General features: G+C 42.7%; 3 protein-coding genes across 5 annotated transcripts in view; 2 read left to right on the top strand and 1 right to left on the bottom strand.

The window, feature by feature from the left end:
• Positions 1-4267: 4267 nt before the first annotated feature.
• Positions 4268-5302, top strand: LOC306942095 (large ribosomal subunit protein mL44-like; the record flags this gene model as incomplete). Its single annotated transcript, XM_079527806.1, has 1 exon — positions 4268-5302. One exon carries the CDS (start codon positions 4268-4270, stop codon positions 5264-5266), a length of 999 nt encoding a protein of 332 aa, XP_079383932.1. The 3' UTR covers positions 5267-5302.
• Positions 5303-10393: 5091 nt separating this feature from the next.
• wars1 (tryptophanyl-tRNA synthetase 1) lies at positions 10394-17844 on the bottom strand. 2 transcript variants are annotated; one of them, XM_079527254.1, is made up of 11 exons: positions 17740-17844; positions 15589-15715; positions 15256-15463; positions 14894-15002; positions 14612-14731; positions 13595-13777; positions 13317-13417; positions 12935-13047; positions 12273-12446; positions 11416-11556; positions 10394-10912 (listed from the first exon to the last, which is right to left on the bottom strand). In XM_079527254.1, the coding sequence occupies exons 2-11, from the start codon at positions 15706-15708 to the stop codon at positions 10760-10762; spliced, it is 1422 nt and encodes a 473-aa protein (XP_079383380.1). In that variant the 5' UTR covers positions 15709-15715; positions 17740-17844; the 3' UTR covers positions 10394-10759. The 2 variants fall into 2 exon arrangements, with proteins under 2 accessions (XP_079383380.1, XP_079383379.1); XM_079527253.1 differs by lacking the exon at positions 17740-17844 and adding an exon at positions 16182-16322 and having other exon boundaries at positions 10396-10912.
• wdr25 (WD repeat domain 25) overlaps positions 16251-18837 on the top strand; it is a 28150-nt gene continuing 25563 nt past the window's right edge. Inside the window, exons 1-2 of one of the 2 annotated variants that reach the window (XM_079527252.1) lie at positions 16251-16341; positions 17140-17889. In XM_079527252.1, coding sequence (XP_079383378.1) covers positions 17161-17889 — 729 coding nt within the window. In that variant the 5' untranslated portion in view covers positions 16251-16341; positions 17140-17160. Of the gene's footprint in view, positions 16342-16560; positions 16717-17139; positions 17890-18837 lie in introns of those variants that run through there. The other variant, XM_079527251.1, reaches the window with a different exon arrangement.

Below are 18837 nucleotides of genomic sequence, written 5' to 3' on the forward strand. Positions count from 1 at the left end.
AATGGCTTATAATGTAAGTCAATAACTCATGGAAAGCATAAAGGACTGTATAAAGGACTGTATATATACATAAGTGTGAACAGGATAGGCAAATATATCATAAGTGATGAAGCAGAAACATCAATCCACAAGCCCCCCCGCAGATGCACCACAATCATTGTACCTTGACATGTGTGTGTGTGTGAACAGAGAGCCACGGGCCCTCTCTGTCACACTGACCAACCTGTCTACTGGTTTGCATGTGTCTTTCCGTAGTCTTTTTCTTCCATTTCTCCTCATTTCTCTCGTTTCTCCTGAGGCTTTTTTCTTCCTCATGTGTTTCCTGGTTGTTCTGTTGGTATCTGGGGAATCTTAAGGTCAAATCATACCTGTGCTAGTCCCACATCTGGCTCATTCATAGCATGGATTTAAAATTATTATTTTTGTTTGGGGTCCTTTTCGATGTCCATGCTATCAGAGTTATATGTAATAATTTTAACCTCTGGACCATGGTCGCGTGGGATGGCAGAAAGACTCGCCCATGGCTCTCTCTGAGCAACCACGGAGCCCTCTGCTGAAAGACAATTGTCTGGAGACAAAGACACTTGCACTGTATCTATCTAATGGATATAGCACAATGATTATGGTACATACTTTGGGACAACACATGAAAAATGTCACTTTCTTCATCAGATACGATACACCATACCCACCTGTTCCTTTTGTCAGATGATAGTCAATTGGTCAGTGATGGAGCCTGTCTGGTAATGGTCAGGTTGGGATGGCATTCCCCTCCTTTTCTTTTTTTTTTTTTTTTTCTCTAAACTGGAGATAAAAAATGGGAAATAAACCAAAAACAGAGGAAATAAAAGAACATGATTACTTGTGAGAAATGTGAAAGTTTTTTTTTTATTTTTTTATCTACACTCTCTACAAATGGGAAAACAAATGCAAAAAGAACGATTTTTTTTTTATCTAATCACTATTCTACAAATGGGAAAACAAATGCAAACAGAAATAAAAAGTTATTATAATTTTTTTTTTTTTCTAATGTAATCACTATTCTACAAATGGGAAAACAAATGCAAACAGAAATAAAAACAAGCCGAACAGAGTGGATAATACAGGATACCTTTTAAACCATGGAAGATGGAAGAGGGTACAAATCACTCCATTCCGGGTCACGCTCGGTCAACAGAATCTCTTGCTTAGAACTAAATAGTTGTTTTACTGACCGTTTGACCAGGGGAATAATGCAACAGCGCAGGGTGGACAAGATCAATACCAGGGTGATAACAACGGGGAGAACGGCGGCCGCAACCCAGCTGATCCAACCCCATCCGAGGTTGCGCAAATAAGCGCCCAGGTCATCAGCCGGGAGGGGTTCTCGAGCCGCATCTCGCATTCTGTTGATGGCAGAAGAGACATTATCATAGTTATTTTCAATGAAAAAACAACATTCCGTTTTCAAAACCCGACACACCCCTCCTTGCCTTGCTTCGACAATATCCAACACAAAACGATTTTCGATGACAGCTTCCCTAATTTGAAATTGTTCTGAGTTAAGAGCGGCCAGGCTATTAGTGGTTTCCCCATTTAAGGTGAGAATTTCCACCCCTAACTGATTGATTTTCTGAAGTGCTCCGAACGGGAAAATTCCCCAGCCCACAGTGTCTGCTTGTGAGGTGAAAGGATCTGCTACAATGTATCCCTTATAAGTTGACCTTTTGGTACGATGGGTGTGGTTAGTTGGTAACTTGCCTATGGCATATACAGAGATAGCGGGTTGTACTACCGCCGGAAAACAACAGCCAGTCCATTCTAAGGAAAGACTGGAAAAAGCATGTTGTCCACAAATCCAAAATAAACCAGGTGATGATGTCAGTCCCTTAAAAGGACAGGGAAACTCAAGGGTCTTACCGTTCTTCCATGTAATTAAACAGGTGAGAGTGGTCACGTTCTTAATGATAATATTAACATTACACTGACTATATCCGATATGAGGGCCGTGACTATTACACACACAGGTCTCTGCTTTCTTTAGTGGAACTAAGAAAGTTTGATTTGGTGTTTTAACCACACCGTTGTCTATACATGAAATGTTCTGTGGTGGAAATAATGAGAAGTCGTTCATGGCTCGAGCCAGTGCTATCTGTAGAATCATAAGCATTGAATGAGGTAATGAACAAGTAGAGTCTGATCCTAATGCTTTCTCATAATGCAGGTAATTGATTAATGTATAGGATAAGGGTGTTACTTCATGCCTATGGCGCATATGTTTACATACCCAGCAGTCGTTGCCGGGGTTTAAGGCTTGGTGATGTAAGATGGAATGTGCACATGCCGTATTATCCTCACAGAGTTCTAATGCGCGGTGTGTGCGTGTGTGAGTGTCAGAGTACCCAAACAAGGTGGAGAGGTTGATGTTATTCCCCAGGTGCAGTGTGTCATCTCCTGGGTTGGTGCTGAGGAAGGCAGCATCGCTATTCTCAGGCTTGGCTGGTGGGGGGGCCAGGTGTGCTGTGTCGCACCATAATATCCCTTCTTTCCCCGCTGTGCAAGGGAGTCCAGTTCGGGAAGGCAAAAAGAAACAAAACAAAAACCAAACAGCAAGCCATATCGGAGCTTGGTGATATGCCCAGGGCCACATTATATCTGAAACTCTTAAGTATTGTGCAGGCGTGGTTTGAGACAAATCCGTAGAAATCCCTTTGTAGCCACTCCTGTCAATAAAGTTCCAAAAGTGATGTAACTCTATGGCTTAATGTCAGTGTCTTTAAAAGGTGGTGGAGACTCTCGATAAGGACCAAGTTGTTAGATTTATAGCTGAGGCTATGGAAATAGCCTAGAGAGCAAATACCTCGACCTTATAAGACTTCACTGGAAAAGTGAGAACACCAGGTATCAAGACACAAAGGCCTCATTTTCAATCAGCCAGCCACCAGCATAAAAGCCTGGGAGAAGCTCCTCATCAGCCTCTTGCCATCTGTGCTGCTGAATCCAGACTGTAGCTAGTGTAGTGTCTGTAGGCTGTGCCTTAATTACCTGCTCAGTGCCAAAGGTTTCTTTATGTACTGTGTGTTTAAAGAACAGACCAACCTAGCGATCGTTGTACTCAAACCTATCACAGTATCCCAAACCATTTTCCTGTGTGCATTCTATCATAGAAGGGAAGCTGTACCTGGTAAGGTGCTGCCATTTTATTTTGTTGCCCAGTTTTGGCCCATTGTTTCTGCTTAGTCAGGGAGCCTAGATTGTGTTTTTCTTTTGGTGTAGTTCAGGATTGTTTTTCTTTTTCTAGGTAGGGTTGGGGTTGTTGTTTTGGCCTTGGCCACCTTGACTACATAGTACATACATACACATGCCCTATCTCCTAGCTACTGTGAGCTGTTTTTCTCAATAAATGTAACTTCTGAGTTTACCCTGGTTTGTGATCCTTTGGAGCCAAGACCCGACTTAAGGTTTTAATAGCGACGCATTGTGACCTTGTAGATGGACTATTTTCAAATGGCCGAAAAATATAGGTCTGCCTGAAGTGGTTTATGTATGTTTTGTAATAATAATCAAAATCTATAAAGTAACTAGTAAATAAGGTTTTCAAATAATTGTACAATATTTGCCTCTGAGATGTAGTGGAGTATAAGTAAAAGTACTGGCAATTGGAAATACTCAAGTGAAGTACAAATACCTAAAAATATACTTAAATATACTTAACACCACTGCCCACTGAATATTGGTACTCCATATATGGAGCTATCTGACTACCGGTATCTAACTAACCTAAGTATGACCGTCTGGGCGTGGTTGATCCAGAGCTCCATACATGGAGCTAGCAGAGATCTGATCTAGTTCTGATGTCATGTTAATATAGAACTCCACATATGGATATAGCTGACTCATTTGTGACATCACTGAGCATCCAGCCAAGCACTATAAAGGGTGGCCGTTAACATGGCCAGCTCCCCCCCAAGAGACACTACATCACCTTCCCTTACAACCCTGATATATCTGCATTTTACAGGGATCTTTAGATCCATTATTCCTAGTTAACAGGGATCTAGACATCTCGGTTAAGTTCTTACCGGACACCACTACAGTCTCTTTGAATAGTAGCCTATTAGTAGTCCTTGGGTCTATTTTACTAAATTAGGATGTGTTGCACGAGACGCTGTATACGGACTACGCTGCGGATCTCTGCAGATCTACACCGGCAAGACCTTCAGATGCCGGCACTGTGCTTCCAGTCCGGTCTAGACGATTTTCACTGCTGCATGCAGTGAGAAGTGTCATGGCGTCTAGTTATATTGTAAATCATGGTGTGAGAACATTAGGTATTCATTACCAACATGTTTGTAGAAAGGTTTCATTCACGCAGATCAGAGAAAAGAAGCGATGGATGAAGGCATATACCAGCATCATGGCAAGAAAGTTAAAGCTTGAAGGACCTCCACCTCCCAAACCACGCTTTCAGCAGCCTAACTGGGATTACCATGCAGAGGTCCAAGCTTTCAGCATCCGTCTTCACGAAAAATTCTCGTTGGAGCTTCTGAAGGCGGCCTTTGTCAGTCCATGCTACGTACAGTCGGAGCAACAGAGAAGACAAGCCTTAGGCATGGACACAGAAACAACCGCTCTCGTCCTCGAGGACAATGTTCAGTTGAGTGGACAGGGTCTAGGTTTCACTCAAAGCTTCCTGAGTGACTGGATCAAGGCCAGCTTCCCAAGCCTGCCAAATGAGGGTTTGACTGCTATTGTAAGTCATCTGACCAGTTCTGCAGTCATATGCCATGTGGCAAGGAACCTGGGCATTGAAGAGCTCACCATGAGTGCAGAGTTTCCCGTCCCTGATGTCGTGCTTTATTCAACCTTCATGGCTGTAATTGGAGCACTCCAGCAGAGCAGTGGAGCAGAGCAAGCCGGATTTTTCCTCCGGGATTTCCTGGCCACCCAGCTGATAGGGAAGGACGTGTTTGATATGTGGATGGTGGTTGACCCAATGGCCTTGCTGGTGGAGGAACTTGCACGCCAGAACCTTCCTCTTCCAGAGCCCCGTCTCATCAGGTCTGCTGGAGCCAGCACAGTTCTCCCACTCTACTTTGTGGGACTGTATAGTGATAAGAAGCTTCTGGGTCAGGGTCCAGGAGAGACTGTTCTGGTTGCGGAAGAAGAAGCAGCTCGTGTGGCCTTGAGGAAATTCTACGGCTTCACTGAGAACCGTAGGCCGTCTGACTTCACTCCACCACAGAACTTTCAGCAGCAAGCCAATATCCAATCTAGCAGCACCTAAACACCGCTAGTATACACACTGTGAAATCATCAGTGTTAACTCTGAGAATGTACAAAATCTAACCAAATGTACTCAATCATCCAGAGCGATTTACTGTAAGCAAGAACAACACAAGGTAATACATCAAATAGAAAAGAATCGGTCTAACAGTAGAACATTATGTACAATGAGACACTATAGAATGCTGTCATAACTTGACATAATATGTAGACAGTATGGCCAATGGCATAGCCAGCCTCAGTATATTAGAGGTGTTGGCTGCAACATGACTTCACGTTTAGTGCTCTAAACAAACATTAGAAGTCCATAGACTTGGCTGCCACATGACGTCATGTTTAGTGCTATAACAAACATTAAAAGTCCAACTGACCAAAGTGTGGCTTTGAGTGTATGTCTACCCTCCCTGTGATGTCACATTGTTGTAGCAGAGCTTCTCCAGTGAGAAGCTCTTTTTCCAAAGCTTCTGCTGCATCTTCCTGCCCACACATTCTCAACAATCAGCATTCTGATGAGCTATGGCATTCCACATTGACCCTTGAAAGCCTTGTGGCCAGCCTGGACGACCACAACGGGCTGAGACATGTGCTTCACACACAGTTCCTCTCCTTGTGCCATCACTCAATTTTATTGAGTTGTTTTGTACAGGTTGGAAATTAAAAGTTCTCACTAGAAATGCAATGTTTAATGATTTTGAAAACACATGACATGCTATTCTCTTATATTAGTAGGAAATGTGTTTTTTAATCATCAATAATTTTAAAAATCACACCCGAGTGAAGTGAGGGGCGTTCTTATCATCGTACAACATGACATCTAACTATAAATGCACCAAGTCTCTGTGTGTACGTCTGTAATCCAAGTAAGAGAACCGTTAGCCCCATCGACTTCAAATTTGACACACGCGTTCCACAGTGAGTGCAGTGCCCGGTGTTGGTTGGAACCACGGTTGTCCAGAACCGCCCCAAAAAGGCCTCTGCCCGGGCTCTCGACCGGGCCCCTGCCCAGGGTCCATATATGGAGCTGGCCTGTTCTGACCTCACAACGCTCCATATTTGGGCATGCCTGACACAGAACCGCATAAGCTGGCCTGTTCTGACCTCACAACGCTCCATATTTGGGCATGTCTGACACAGTACTCCATAAACTGGCCTGTTCTGACATCCCAATACTCCTATAGCATGCCTAACACAGAACTCCATAGGAATAAAGGGACACATATAGAAATCTGACATCATGCTGATGTCGGGCATAAAAACATGTCTATTTGCTTCATTGTTAATGGAATTAATTTGTGTAGGACAGAAATATCCTATTTGCTCAGAGATATATGACGTAAATTCTCATTTCATTGTCAATGGGAATTGGAATTGTGTAGGACAATAATACCGATTTGCTCGTCCACATATCCTGTAACATATATGACAACATTGACATTCAGGACTTTCCCATATTTCTAAAAGACCTCCTTGAACACAGGGCGTCTTGTCCACATTGTGCTTGCTTCTCACAACACTTCTCTCCCCCTTCTTGCCACACTGACCTGGGGTCCAGGTATCTGTGCTGTAGACTTCACACAGGTGGAGAGCCTCTTGTGTGACATTCACACAAGAGGGCAATGGCTTTGCAAATGCCCACATCATTGTAGTTGAAGTAGCAGAGGCCGGTGAAGGTGATGGAGGACAGGAGAAAGAGACCGATGTTGGCCATCCTGATCTTTGTGGATCCATGAACATAATCTGTTAAAACCTGGCCGATACCCCAGTGTCCATGCAGAGTGAGAGCAGCAGATAATGTGTAGTCCATCACGGGTGTGGGGTAAAAGTAAGCGACAGGCCCCATAGCCAGCAACAAGATGCTAACCCCTCGCTCTGCTGTCCAGTGCAATGAGGCGGCTTTGGAGCTGTCATGTTTCAGGGCTACTTTGGAATCAGAGTCTGCATAGAGAGGGTGTGAAGCATGGATCCTTGCTGTGAGGAGATATGACGGTTTCTGTTGATACTGATGTGTTACAGCAGCTAGTGGTCTGGTCAGGATACTGACAGGTTTAAGACCTATATGGCAGAGTGAGGATACGTTTATTATGCCTATCATGATGACGAAATATTAACCATTGTGTTCTTTGCTGTGAATCTTACTTTTATAAGCCAAATTTGTCAACATCAACAAAAATCATGAACAAGGCGTTACCATGGTAACAACCCATCATCAGTGACAATGCGAGACAATGCACAGATAGGCCACAATCCCAACCAAGGTCATGGAAAAGAGGTAAGGTCACTGACATCATTTTCGCTATCATGCAATTCCAGATGGCATATTTGTCACACCATGGGAGCCAAACTACACCCAGAAGTTCGGTGGAATGCATTGGACTCAGTGAGAGCCCAGTGACCAGCTCATGAACAAACACTATTTCTGATAAATTCTGAATGACAGACCTTTTGTAAAGTAATCGCTTCTGGAAAATAACAGTCTCAACTAGAAAAAGTGCCCCTCGGGGCACAGGTCTCCACCAGGGCAGGTCAGGTTGTGGCCTCCTGGTGGCGCTATAATAGGCCAATGTGAAAAGGGTGCCATTTCTTCATACGCCTTTGATGGAAATTGGATGATTTGAGGCATTTTGTTTCTAAAAATGGTTTTGCAAAAATCAACCTGTTGGTGGCGCTATAACAGGCCATGGAATATGAAATATCGGACAGATCCGACTTGAGCACATGCCCATAGAGATACTGTGTAACGATTTGTGAGATTTTTGGACAGAATCTGGAGGAGTAATATCAAAAAATGTGTTTTACAAAAGTCGGCCTCCTGGTGGCGCTATAAAAGGCAGATGCGGAAAATGCAGGTCAAAGGTTTGTCCTTGGCCTCTAGGGAGTGTGCATGCAACGTTTCACGCAGATCGGTGCAGTTTTAGGTAAAACATTTGAAAAGCTGCCTCATGGTGGCGCTATAACAGGCCGTTCTGGAAAATGTGGGGCAGAGGTTCATCGTTGGCATCCAGGGAGTGTGTGTGCAAAGTTTGGCATCGACCGGGTTAACGGTGCCGGAGATTAGCTGGTAACAGACGGACGGAAGGACACACACACACACACACACACACACACACACGGAGTGCAAAACATACTCTCTCCCCATGCCTTCGGCCTGGTGGAGACAATGAATTGAATAGACAGAACCACAATGGAAACAAGTTTTTGTGTTATCCATTGTGCACCATTGTATAATCGTACCATTTGCAAACTATTAAAGTATTCAATCAATCAATCTCAAACTTTTTCTAATTTTTTATATAGCGCCTTTATCCAAGGCGCTTTACATAGATTGTGCATTACATTCACCCATTCACACACACATTCATACACGGATGGCAGCGGAAACCATGCAAGACACCAACCAGCACATCAGGAGCAACTAGAAAGGTCGCAATTTTAAAAAATTGCAAAGTGTGGTTGCCGCAGTGGCTTACATATGCCCCTCCCACTGATATTGCCAGCCAATTACAATGTCGCTTCACCCCTGCGATCATGCGCAAGTAATTCGGAGGGTATTTATCCCCAAAAAATCATGTTTTTGCGAGAAATGGTTAAAGTTTTCGCATTTGCGGCGCCCCCTATAGATGAAAATGGAATTGCTTTTGGCTTTTGGTTGATTAAACCACCCCAGACATGTGATTCAAATTTGGGATGGATTGGACATTCCGTTCGTGATTTATGGCATTTTTTGTGATATAGGCCCCTCCTACTAACTTTGGGCGACGATTACGGCCGAACGATACGCACTACCAAAATACTGCAGTTGGTGTTTTAATCGGATGGGTCCGGAGAGCATGTGTGCCGATTTTTGTGAGATTTGGACAAAATCTGTAGGAGGAGGAGCCAAAAGTGTGTTTTGGAGAAAATTCAAAATGGCGGAAAATCTATCATGACGCAAATGGGCGGGGCCTATATGGGGAGATGCGTCATGACCCAAGGAAGCCAGGGAAAAATAATTTTGATTTTACAACCTACGGTTCAAGAGTTATAAGCCAAAATGTAAAGTGGGCTGTTATAGCGCCACCATGAGGCTGACTGATAACATTATAAGTTGATTAATTTTAGTAATTATTATGAACCTACCCTCCAAGTTTTGTAACTATAGTGCTTACAGTCTCTGAGGAAAAAATACTTGAATGTGACAAAATGCGAAAAATCGCATTTTCCCATTCATGTCAATGGGGAAATTCTATTCACTAATAAATTCATATCAATTAAACTATACAACATTTCTCTTAAAAAAATACAAGCACATCCTTCCCGATGAAGCCGGTCAATTTGACATATGGCTCAAGTACGTACAGTCAAAACTGTGGGAGGAGTAGCGAATCAAAAAAAAGACTAATCCAATGGAATAATAAAGTGTTACAATTGCAATAGTCTGGTTGCCCTGTTAGGGCAACCACACTAATTAGGGGTTTAGTGTCTTGCTCAAGGACACTTCGACAACTCTGGGGGAGCCCAGGTTCGAACTGGCAACCTTGCGGTTACCATCCAGCCAACCCTGAGCCACCGCCGCCCCTAACTTAAATTTAACAGCAGTGATGTCAGTCGTCGCCATATGTGGGCATGGTTACAGGCCAATTCAACGGCCATTATTAAAATTTTAGCAGGTCAATCAGCTAATATTTTCTTGCCAGTATTAGAAGTAATTTCATATTCTTTCATGGTTTTACTTTAGTATAAACATACATTAGTGCTGTTTCTACAGTAGTAAATTCCTGTAGGAATAGTTCCTCCACCCCATCCCTCAGCTCATTTGTTGAATGATGATACTAAACTTATTACTAAAATTGAACAAAGACTTCAAACAATTATACAGAAAAACATAACTGAATACTTCATAACATAACTGTACAGACTACAGAATGTGTCTAGGATATGTCTATTAATTGTAGTCTAGTATTGATATTCCTGTCCTGTTGTCATCCTTTTTGTAACTGGAATAATTTGACACTCGACTTTGTAATAGGATGAAATGTGTTGGCTCGTTGATGGTCCAATATTACCTATTTTCTGTGTATTGGGTGAAAATCACAATGGCTGAAAAAGCAACCACATGTGCTCTTTAATCGGAAGCCCATATGGTGCATTGTAATAAGTAATCACTAATTGGAGAGTTAGATACTGTATTGGTCTCAGCATAAAATGAAATAAGAACACTTCATGGAAACATTTACAGTCAATTTAATTTGACACATTAATTAGTGTTTCCGGCAACAAGTGTACATTTGTGTAATGGTTAGCTGTATGTACTGTACATGGAATTAAATCTGAGAACCCATCGGCAAATAAAGTTAAAACAGCGCCATCTTTGAGTCAACAGTCTGTCTCGAGAGACTACAATGGAATTTGACTTGATTTTTTTCCCCAGTTCACAAGTGAATTCTTGAGATTTCATCCATAATTAAACATTGCAACAGGATAAGATTAAACTTAACAGTCGACATTCTATAACATGCTAGAAGTTCAACGGCCTGGGGGTCATGAACTGCTTGACCATGTCATCTGTCACTTCTTTCCTTTTCAGTTGGTGTTCGGTAATTATTGGCTGCAGAGTGTCAATCAAAAGTTTTTTCAACTCCCCTGTTAGCAGAGCTCCACTGGTATAGTCCTATGAGAAGGTGGGGAGACAGACAGGAAAGTTATAGGCCCAGGGCAATGAATTATGAAAGCACAAATTCTTAAGTATATGTACAAGAAGTATTAAGGCTCTGACACAGTGAAAGCATCATTGATGCGAGTGTTCCTGATGTCAAGTACTTGTATTCATGTTGGAAGCGTCAAGCGTCTCTAGATTTGGCTACGTTCTGCATCGAGCCTCAGTACCTGCCGTCTGTTTTATCCCTCCTTGCTCCCTGTAGCAAAATATGCACATGCAAATGCACGCAGCCACGCACGCATGCTGGGTGTCTGCACTGTGTCATTCCAATTACTCTCTTCTCCTTCTCACTCTCTGGTCTGTGCTGAGCATTGACACTAAAAATTAAGAGCCATGCTCGAAAAGATCCATGCTTCCACTTGATGCCTCCATTGTGGCTACCGCCGTCATCAACAATGGGTACATTTGATGACGCTTGCAGTGTGTCAGTTCCTTATAGTTCCCCTTTTTCTCACCTGTCTGATCTTCTCCAGCTGTTCATCGTCTTCCAGGAAGAAGGTCAGGTACATGAAGGACACGTCTACATCTGGGTTACCGCCATGCTTCCTGTGTTCCTCCAGTGTGTCCTTTCCTCCGGAGAACGCATGCTTGTTTACCTATGAGCCATAGCAACATAGCCAGGTCATTATTCAGTTACAAATGCTAACCCACTGTTGATGTAGCAATATACTGTATTTTAGGTATTGTTAATTCCCATGTTGATTTATTTAATTTTCATTCATGTTCAAATACATGCTTTAACGTAACCCATTTTAGACCGGCTATCACTTCTGTCGCAGTGCCGCGGCATAATTACTTTATCTCTGAATCCGGTAATGCGTGCATGTCTCCTTGTAGTTTAGTCTTTTTCTGTACTTTTCCGGATTCCAAGTTTCTCAGAAAGACCTCAGGTTTTAGGGTGTCATTCATAAAACTGCCTTAGGTTTTAGCAGGTCTTTTCAAAATCGGCCTCAGGTCTAAATGAGTTAAGTTAAAAATGACCAAATCTGTAGTGTTCAATAAACACACAGATTCAATGAATGTCTCCTGTGATGTCTCCATGCATCACCCATGCTGGGCAAGACCTACGTTGTAGAGTGTATCGGTGGAAGTACCACTCAAGGAAATGACTTTGACACTTTACAAATCTGTTTACATTCACTGTGAATGAAACACATATTGTGATTGGTCGAAAAATATCGTATCCCGATTCCCGGGGAAATACATCTGATGGATGTTCCGGCCCGACACTTCCGCCACTACACTGCCTTAGGTCGTGACCAGGCTTTTCTCTTCACAGATGAATAAGGCTGGGACCGAGGCTATGCATCACCTTGTTCTTGATCTGCTTGGGTGTGTCAGTGAGGAAAATGGAGGAGTTGGGGTCACTGGCGCTCATCTTTGTCTGAGCCCCCTGCAGGGCAGGAAAGAAGGTGGAGTGCAGCAAGGCTGGTTTTGTATAGCCGATCCTGGGGGCTACATCACGGGTCATTCTGAAGTAGGGGTCCTGGAAACATGGAAAGTTTAACTTAACTTTATCAGTGATAAATACATCTATTTGTACATTCCAGAAATCTCTGTCTTCACACTTGGTGGGTGTATTGATGAGGACAGATGTAGAGTGTGAAGTCTATTGGATAAGCGTGGTGCTCCACAACAGTCCTGCTCCAAAATCACTCGTGTTCCAAACGGGCGGCTATACCCCAAACGGTTCATTGCACTAGTGGAGTTATTATATTGCTAGTGTAATGCAAATTATTAAATCATATTAAATTCCTTACTGACCAGGGACAGCAGATGAACATTTTCCTTTGGCACATTTACATCACAGAGTGATGTCATAATAGGCAAACATTATGCAAGTTTAAGCAAAGACATTTGGTGAAGGGGGCCAAGTAGACACCAATGGGACCCCCGTCAATTAATTATATAGGGTTTAAGTGGTTAATTAATGTGTTAATTGTGCCCACTAAATAAACAAATGGAATTACTGACCTGGTCTATGGCACAAGGGATAAGACAAGGAACATCCTTTCTGCCTTGGAAGATATGAGGGAAAGAGCTACTGAAGGATGGAGCTGCCTGAATTGCTGGGAAACTGATCTTTCCTGGATAGAAAGGTTAGACACAAAAATAATATAATACTGTATGTAATATTAAGGATCGCATAAGACAGGCATACCGTAGCAATGGGTATAGACTCAGAGCCTATCAATTAAAGAAGAACAAGTACATGACACATGTACTGATGTGATAAATGATCACTTCAGTGATCACTTCAGGTTGCCTGAACTAACAAACTCCACCAAAGTATTAAAAGAATGCAATTCCTTCCTCTCTACAAACTAAAGTATCTCTTCTCAGGTCATAATGTTACCTATGCAGTCACTTTCCGTGAAGCCAAAGATCCCTTTGACCTGGTTGAAAGTGACATGTTTCTGGATCTTCACCACATTACGATAAAACTCTGGTGACGAACTGTGGAGAAGAATATGAGTGAGATATTAACAGACATGCAAACTGGTTAAGGGTGAAAAAGATGAGAAGGATGCATGAGCAGGGATAACACAGGGGGGTCTAGTTGTATGTCCTGTCTGTCTGGGTAGAAGGCGGCTAACCAAAAAGCCCCAAACACAGCAAAGCGCTTGCCTTTACCCCATATAGTCCAGGTCGGAGAAGATGAATGTCTTGTTGACATCAAAGCCACAGGCAATGATGTCCTTTGCATTCTCCATTGCGTAGTGGTGACATTCCTCCAGTGTCAGGTCCTTCCACAGGTACTTCTCATCGTCGGTCAGTTGGATAACCAGGGGGATGTCGAACACATCCTGCAGCCACCTAGAACAAGACAGGAGGGGCGGGGGGGTTGCAGTATCTCAAGAGACAAGTGGCTCTGCACTTTAAAGCAGGCAGGCCACAGCATTAGCCAATTCCGTTTTGTAGGCATCGAAAAGGTGGACAAGCCCCCCAGAGGGGGAAATCAGGAGCGCCGCCTGCTACAATGAGAAATGTTCCACATTCATCCTTTGAACACTTTGGCCCCACATGGGCTTAACGAGGAGTTTATTATCAAACCATTCCTGTAATAAGTTTTAATCTATTATTGGTCTTGTTTTTTTAATTCTGATTTTTTTTTCTTTTGTTATATATAGAACTGACAGTGCATGTGTAGACTACTCTCTGTATAGCTCAGGGAGTTGTTTCTACTTTTTGGACAGGTTGTGTATGGGTTTTGGATACTATTTTTGTGATGATTATTTTCCCCTGGTGGCCACACAGGGATACTAATGGCTGTTTTATTTGTTTTGACTCTGCCATTGCCAAAATCAATCCAATAGGGTGATGTCCACGGGTGTGTTCACTTAGTGTTGATGTGTATCTGCCCACTTTGCTACCTTTATATATACCTGTCTTATGCACTGCTAGTATTCAGTATACCTGACGAAGGCCACATAGGCCGAAACGTGTATGTTGTATGTTTTTCCACTCTGGTAATTAAAGTTTCTTTGGGAGCTTTTAAAGCGGTGTGCATACTTCCTCCTTCTTTTTCAGTTTATTTATTTTGTTCGAGCACCCGTTGAATTTACTGGGATGTGCGTGTACCTCCTGACCACTATAACGTGTTTCCAACATCTCTGTACAAAAGTTCATGAACTTTGAGATTAGGCTCACTTGGTGAAGATGAAGGGGATGAGGTGACCAACATGCATGGCTCCTGATGAGGGTCCTCTGCCGGTGTATAGATAGAAGGACTTGTTCTTCTCGTATGCATCCAGCACTAGGTTCATATCTCTGCGAGACAAAACAGAGATCTGTGCATTACGTTTTCCATACACGGAGAAAAGATTACAAATAATATATTGTATGCACATGAAGACAACTATTTACGGACTCATGATGAAGGGTCCGAGTCAGAATGATGAAATCTTTACTAGTATTGGTTCTGTTGCTGACCTGTGAGAGAAAAAGATTCCTCTTCTCAGAAAGCGGTGTGCTTTCTGGCCAGCCACCTCCTCCAGTCTGTCCACCAACTCCTTGTCTATTTTGCTGCTACCAAACCTGACTAAGGAAAGATATAGTACTAGGATATCAGACACATATTGTAACTAGTTGTAATAATTCTACATACAGCAGCACTGTATGTTCACATTTTGTAAAAATACACACACACACACACACACACACACACACACACACACACACACACACACACACACACACACACACACACACACACACACACACACACACACACACACACACACACACACACACACACACACACACACACACACCAGCATTAACAATCCTAGTACCTATCAGTTTGTCATAGTCCACTCCCTTGGCATTGGTGGTGGACACATTCCACGGGTCAACTGTATCAGCACCATCTTCTGATGGCCCATTGTCATGAGCAACAGCATCTTCTGAGGGCGGACATCCTGCTTTGTAATCCTGACCTGTTATCCGTTTGTAGTCGAGTTTGAACTTTAACAGACTTTGGATGGCAGCATCGATATCAGCCTGAAAACAAAAATACTGCTGTCAAATAAGTGGGACACTGAGACATGTTTTTGGAGGAACATGCAAATGTCATGATTTACAAAACTGCTGTTAGGGATTTTGTCAATATGATCAGAAATACTTACTTTATCAGCCTTAGCTGTTTTTAGGGTTCTGACTTGGTCTCCTTGTTCTGTCAGTCTATCATACAATTCTCTTGGGCTCAGAGTCAAGCCCCCTGCATCATCGCATTGACAATCTGCCATCTTCACACTGACCAAGACAGAAGTAGTAAATGTTTTTAGAAATCTCATTCTGTGCACCTCATACACCTATAGATAGCTTTCTTGGGATGACTTGGGAAGACCGAGACCCCATATGGTAACATACGCAAGCCATAGCTAGCTATAGCTAGAATCTTCTATCATAGTTAAGTTTATTGTATTGTTATTACCTTATTACACATTACACTGCTAATCAACACTGTTGAGGTAACTCTAAATACAGGAATTGTACTGCCTAAAACAATGCTGCTACCTTTACCGTGTTGTGTGCGTATGTGACAATTAAATGTATATACACTTTGTGTACACATATGTTGTCTAGTACTATAGGTAAGCAAGTCGTCTATGATTCATTGATTGACAGTAGGTTGCATACGTTAAATACAATTTAATAAAACAAACTGAATAGTCAAAAGTATATACATAAGAACGTTGCTACTTGCTGGTCAGCATACCGTTTTATTCTTTAGTTGACAGCTCACTCATTCAACTCCTTGCATCAGCCTGCGTGATGATGCGCTGCAACAGTCAAATGCTTCCCCGGCAAACAAGTTCATTCTACAGTTCCGCCATTGGTTCCTCGGAAATTCTTCCTCGTCCTCGTATCTCAATAATGTATGTATTTATTTATTTATCTAATTCCCCTCCCCCCAAAAATAATGTTAATCGATGGCTATTTCTTTCCACAGCCAAATACAATGTTAAATCCACTGGTTTTAATGTGAATGAGAATAGCATAATAAAGGTTGGAGAACCGGATATTCTCCCTTTACCTGTTCATTTCAGAATCAAAGTTGTTCATAAGCATGGCCATAGATCTATGAGCATGGCCACCGGACCATAACACTATGCACTGGGCAGACATCTAGCAAGACGAAACGTACATTTTATTTTGAAAGTAGCTGGTTCGCAACTCGCTTTCATCGTTGCTTGTTCATGTTATGCTGGTCGCTTGCAGGGCATTGAGGGCAGGTCTAAAAACACTTTGAGGTAGATTTGTTGAACATCTTCCCTAACCATTCATGTGCACAGCCACATATGCGCATATAGTGCAGCTTTTATAACAATTGCCGCAACGATTTTAAACATGTGAAACGTGAAAGTACCTTTCTCTCAGGCTGTTATTTATTTAACCATGCTGATTTTTGCGTTGCGTTTTTGCTATGTTTGCGTTGGACTGTCTAGTCGGACAGGCCATGCGGCTGTTGATTGGTTAGCCCTAGATACAACACCATAGTGATTTCGGTTTTGTATTTGGTGTATATATGCCTACTTCTATTATAAATAATGTACAGTAAAAATCAGCCCCTGAGTCTTAACCATGTGTAATACACCAAGCAACCATCAGATGGCACTATTGGGTATCTAAGTAACATCTCACCTGTTGTGTCTCCTGTCCTTTTCCCCATACAGGGTTTCCCCAAACAGGATAAAATGGCATCTTTAGTGGCTTATGATGATTCAGATTCAGATTCAGAAGATGACTCTTTAAATCACAGCAACAAAGTGACTGATTCACTTACACAGGAAAAAACAAAGCAGGAAGTTGGGTTCTCTAATCGCTATGGACTACTGCCCAGTCCTTACACCATTCCACTTGAAAAGGGCCAATTTGGCAATGACAATGCAGTGGAACATCACAAACATAATGACATTCCTAAGGCTACCTCATATGTAGAAAAAAGTCTTTCTTCATTAACGAGTATACATTTACAGCAGCAGAGCCATTTTGACAGAGAAAAACAATACTTTGTAAGCAAGAAAGTACCACATGTGTCAGACACCCTAGAAAGGTTCTCGTCACAACAAATGTGTCCTCAAGCACCACAACTGTCCAGCCACGTGGGAACGAGACATCACACCACCCCACCAGGGTTTAGACCATACATTCCAAAGCGACAGAGACTTGCAACTCCTGCACAAAACGTGAACCCAAAGCCCCCAGAAGATAATGTTCCAATGGCTCAATCTGTTCGAATGTGGTCTGACGCATCTGAGACGTTGAAACCATACCTGGTTTGCACACCTGGCAGAGCAGAGATTCCCAGAAGACTTTTGATGAGCCTGGCAGGGCACCAGGGGCCCGTCAACACGGTGCAGTGGTGTCCAGTTCCTCCTCTGAGTCACCTACTACTGTCTGCCTCCATGGACAAGACTGCCAAGGTAATGACGTCTATCAGTACCCTATATCAGTAGTTTTCAACCAGCGGTCCGGGGACAACCAGTGGTCCTTGAGGGGGTTCCAGCCAGGTGGTCCCCAGTTAAATGATAGAGTTGGTCATTCTTGGAAATTCTGTGCAGGTGATTCATTTTCTAAGTGTTGGAGTTTGGAAGCACTCGTCGAAGTCACTGAACGACATACCACCTGTTTCGAATTTGCACATAATGCAGGAGGCAGCAGCGTGACCCGTTAATAAAAACGAGTGCTTCCAAACTCCAAAATGTAGAAAAAGAATCACCTGCACAGAATTTCTTGACAGAAAGTAGCTCCTGACATGTCTACGGTGGATTTTTATGAAACAAAAGCTTGGCAGATTGAAAGAGGATAATTCAAGCTTGGCCTAGAGCTGCAATTTTAGTGAGTTTAACGTCGTTTAATACAAGCAGATCGCAAAAGCAAATTGGATGAATGGGGAGTCAATGGAGGGTATTGCAACTCTAGATTAATTTAGAGTTGACCTTTAGCGTTGCAAATTGCGACTACTAGAGACCATAGCCGCAATTTGCAACACTATATTTTCTTTTATAATGGGTTGAATCTAGAGCAACACCAGCCATTGACAGCCCATTCATTCAAACAGAAAACTCAGATCTGCTTGTATTAAGGCTAAACTCACCAACATCGCAGCTGTAAGGAAAGCTTGAATTATCCTCTTTCAATCTGCAAAGTGTTTGTTTCATAAAAATCCACCATAAATGGTAACTGGTGCATTTATCCAAAGTGCTTCACATAGATTGTGCATTACATTCACCCATTCACGGAGGAAACCATGCATGGCACCAACCTGCACATCGGATGCAATTTGGGGTTCAGTGTCTTGCTCACAGACACTTTGACACTAACTCTGAGGGAGCCCTATAGGGATCGGGATCGAACTGGGAACCTCATGG

The sequence above is a fragment of the Electrona antarctica genome, assembly GCF_951216825.1.
Source record: "Electrona antarctica genome assembly, chromosome: 18".
NCBI classification, from domain to species: domain Eukaryota; kingdom Metazoa; phylum Chordata; class Actinopteri; order Myctophiformes; family Myctophidae; genus Electrona; species Electrona antarctica.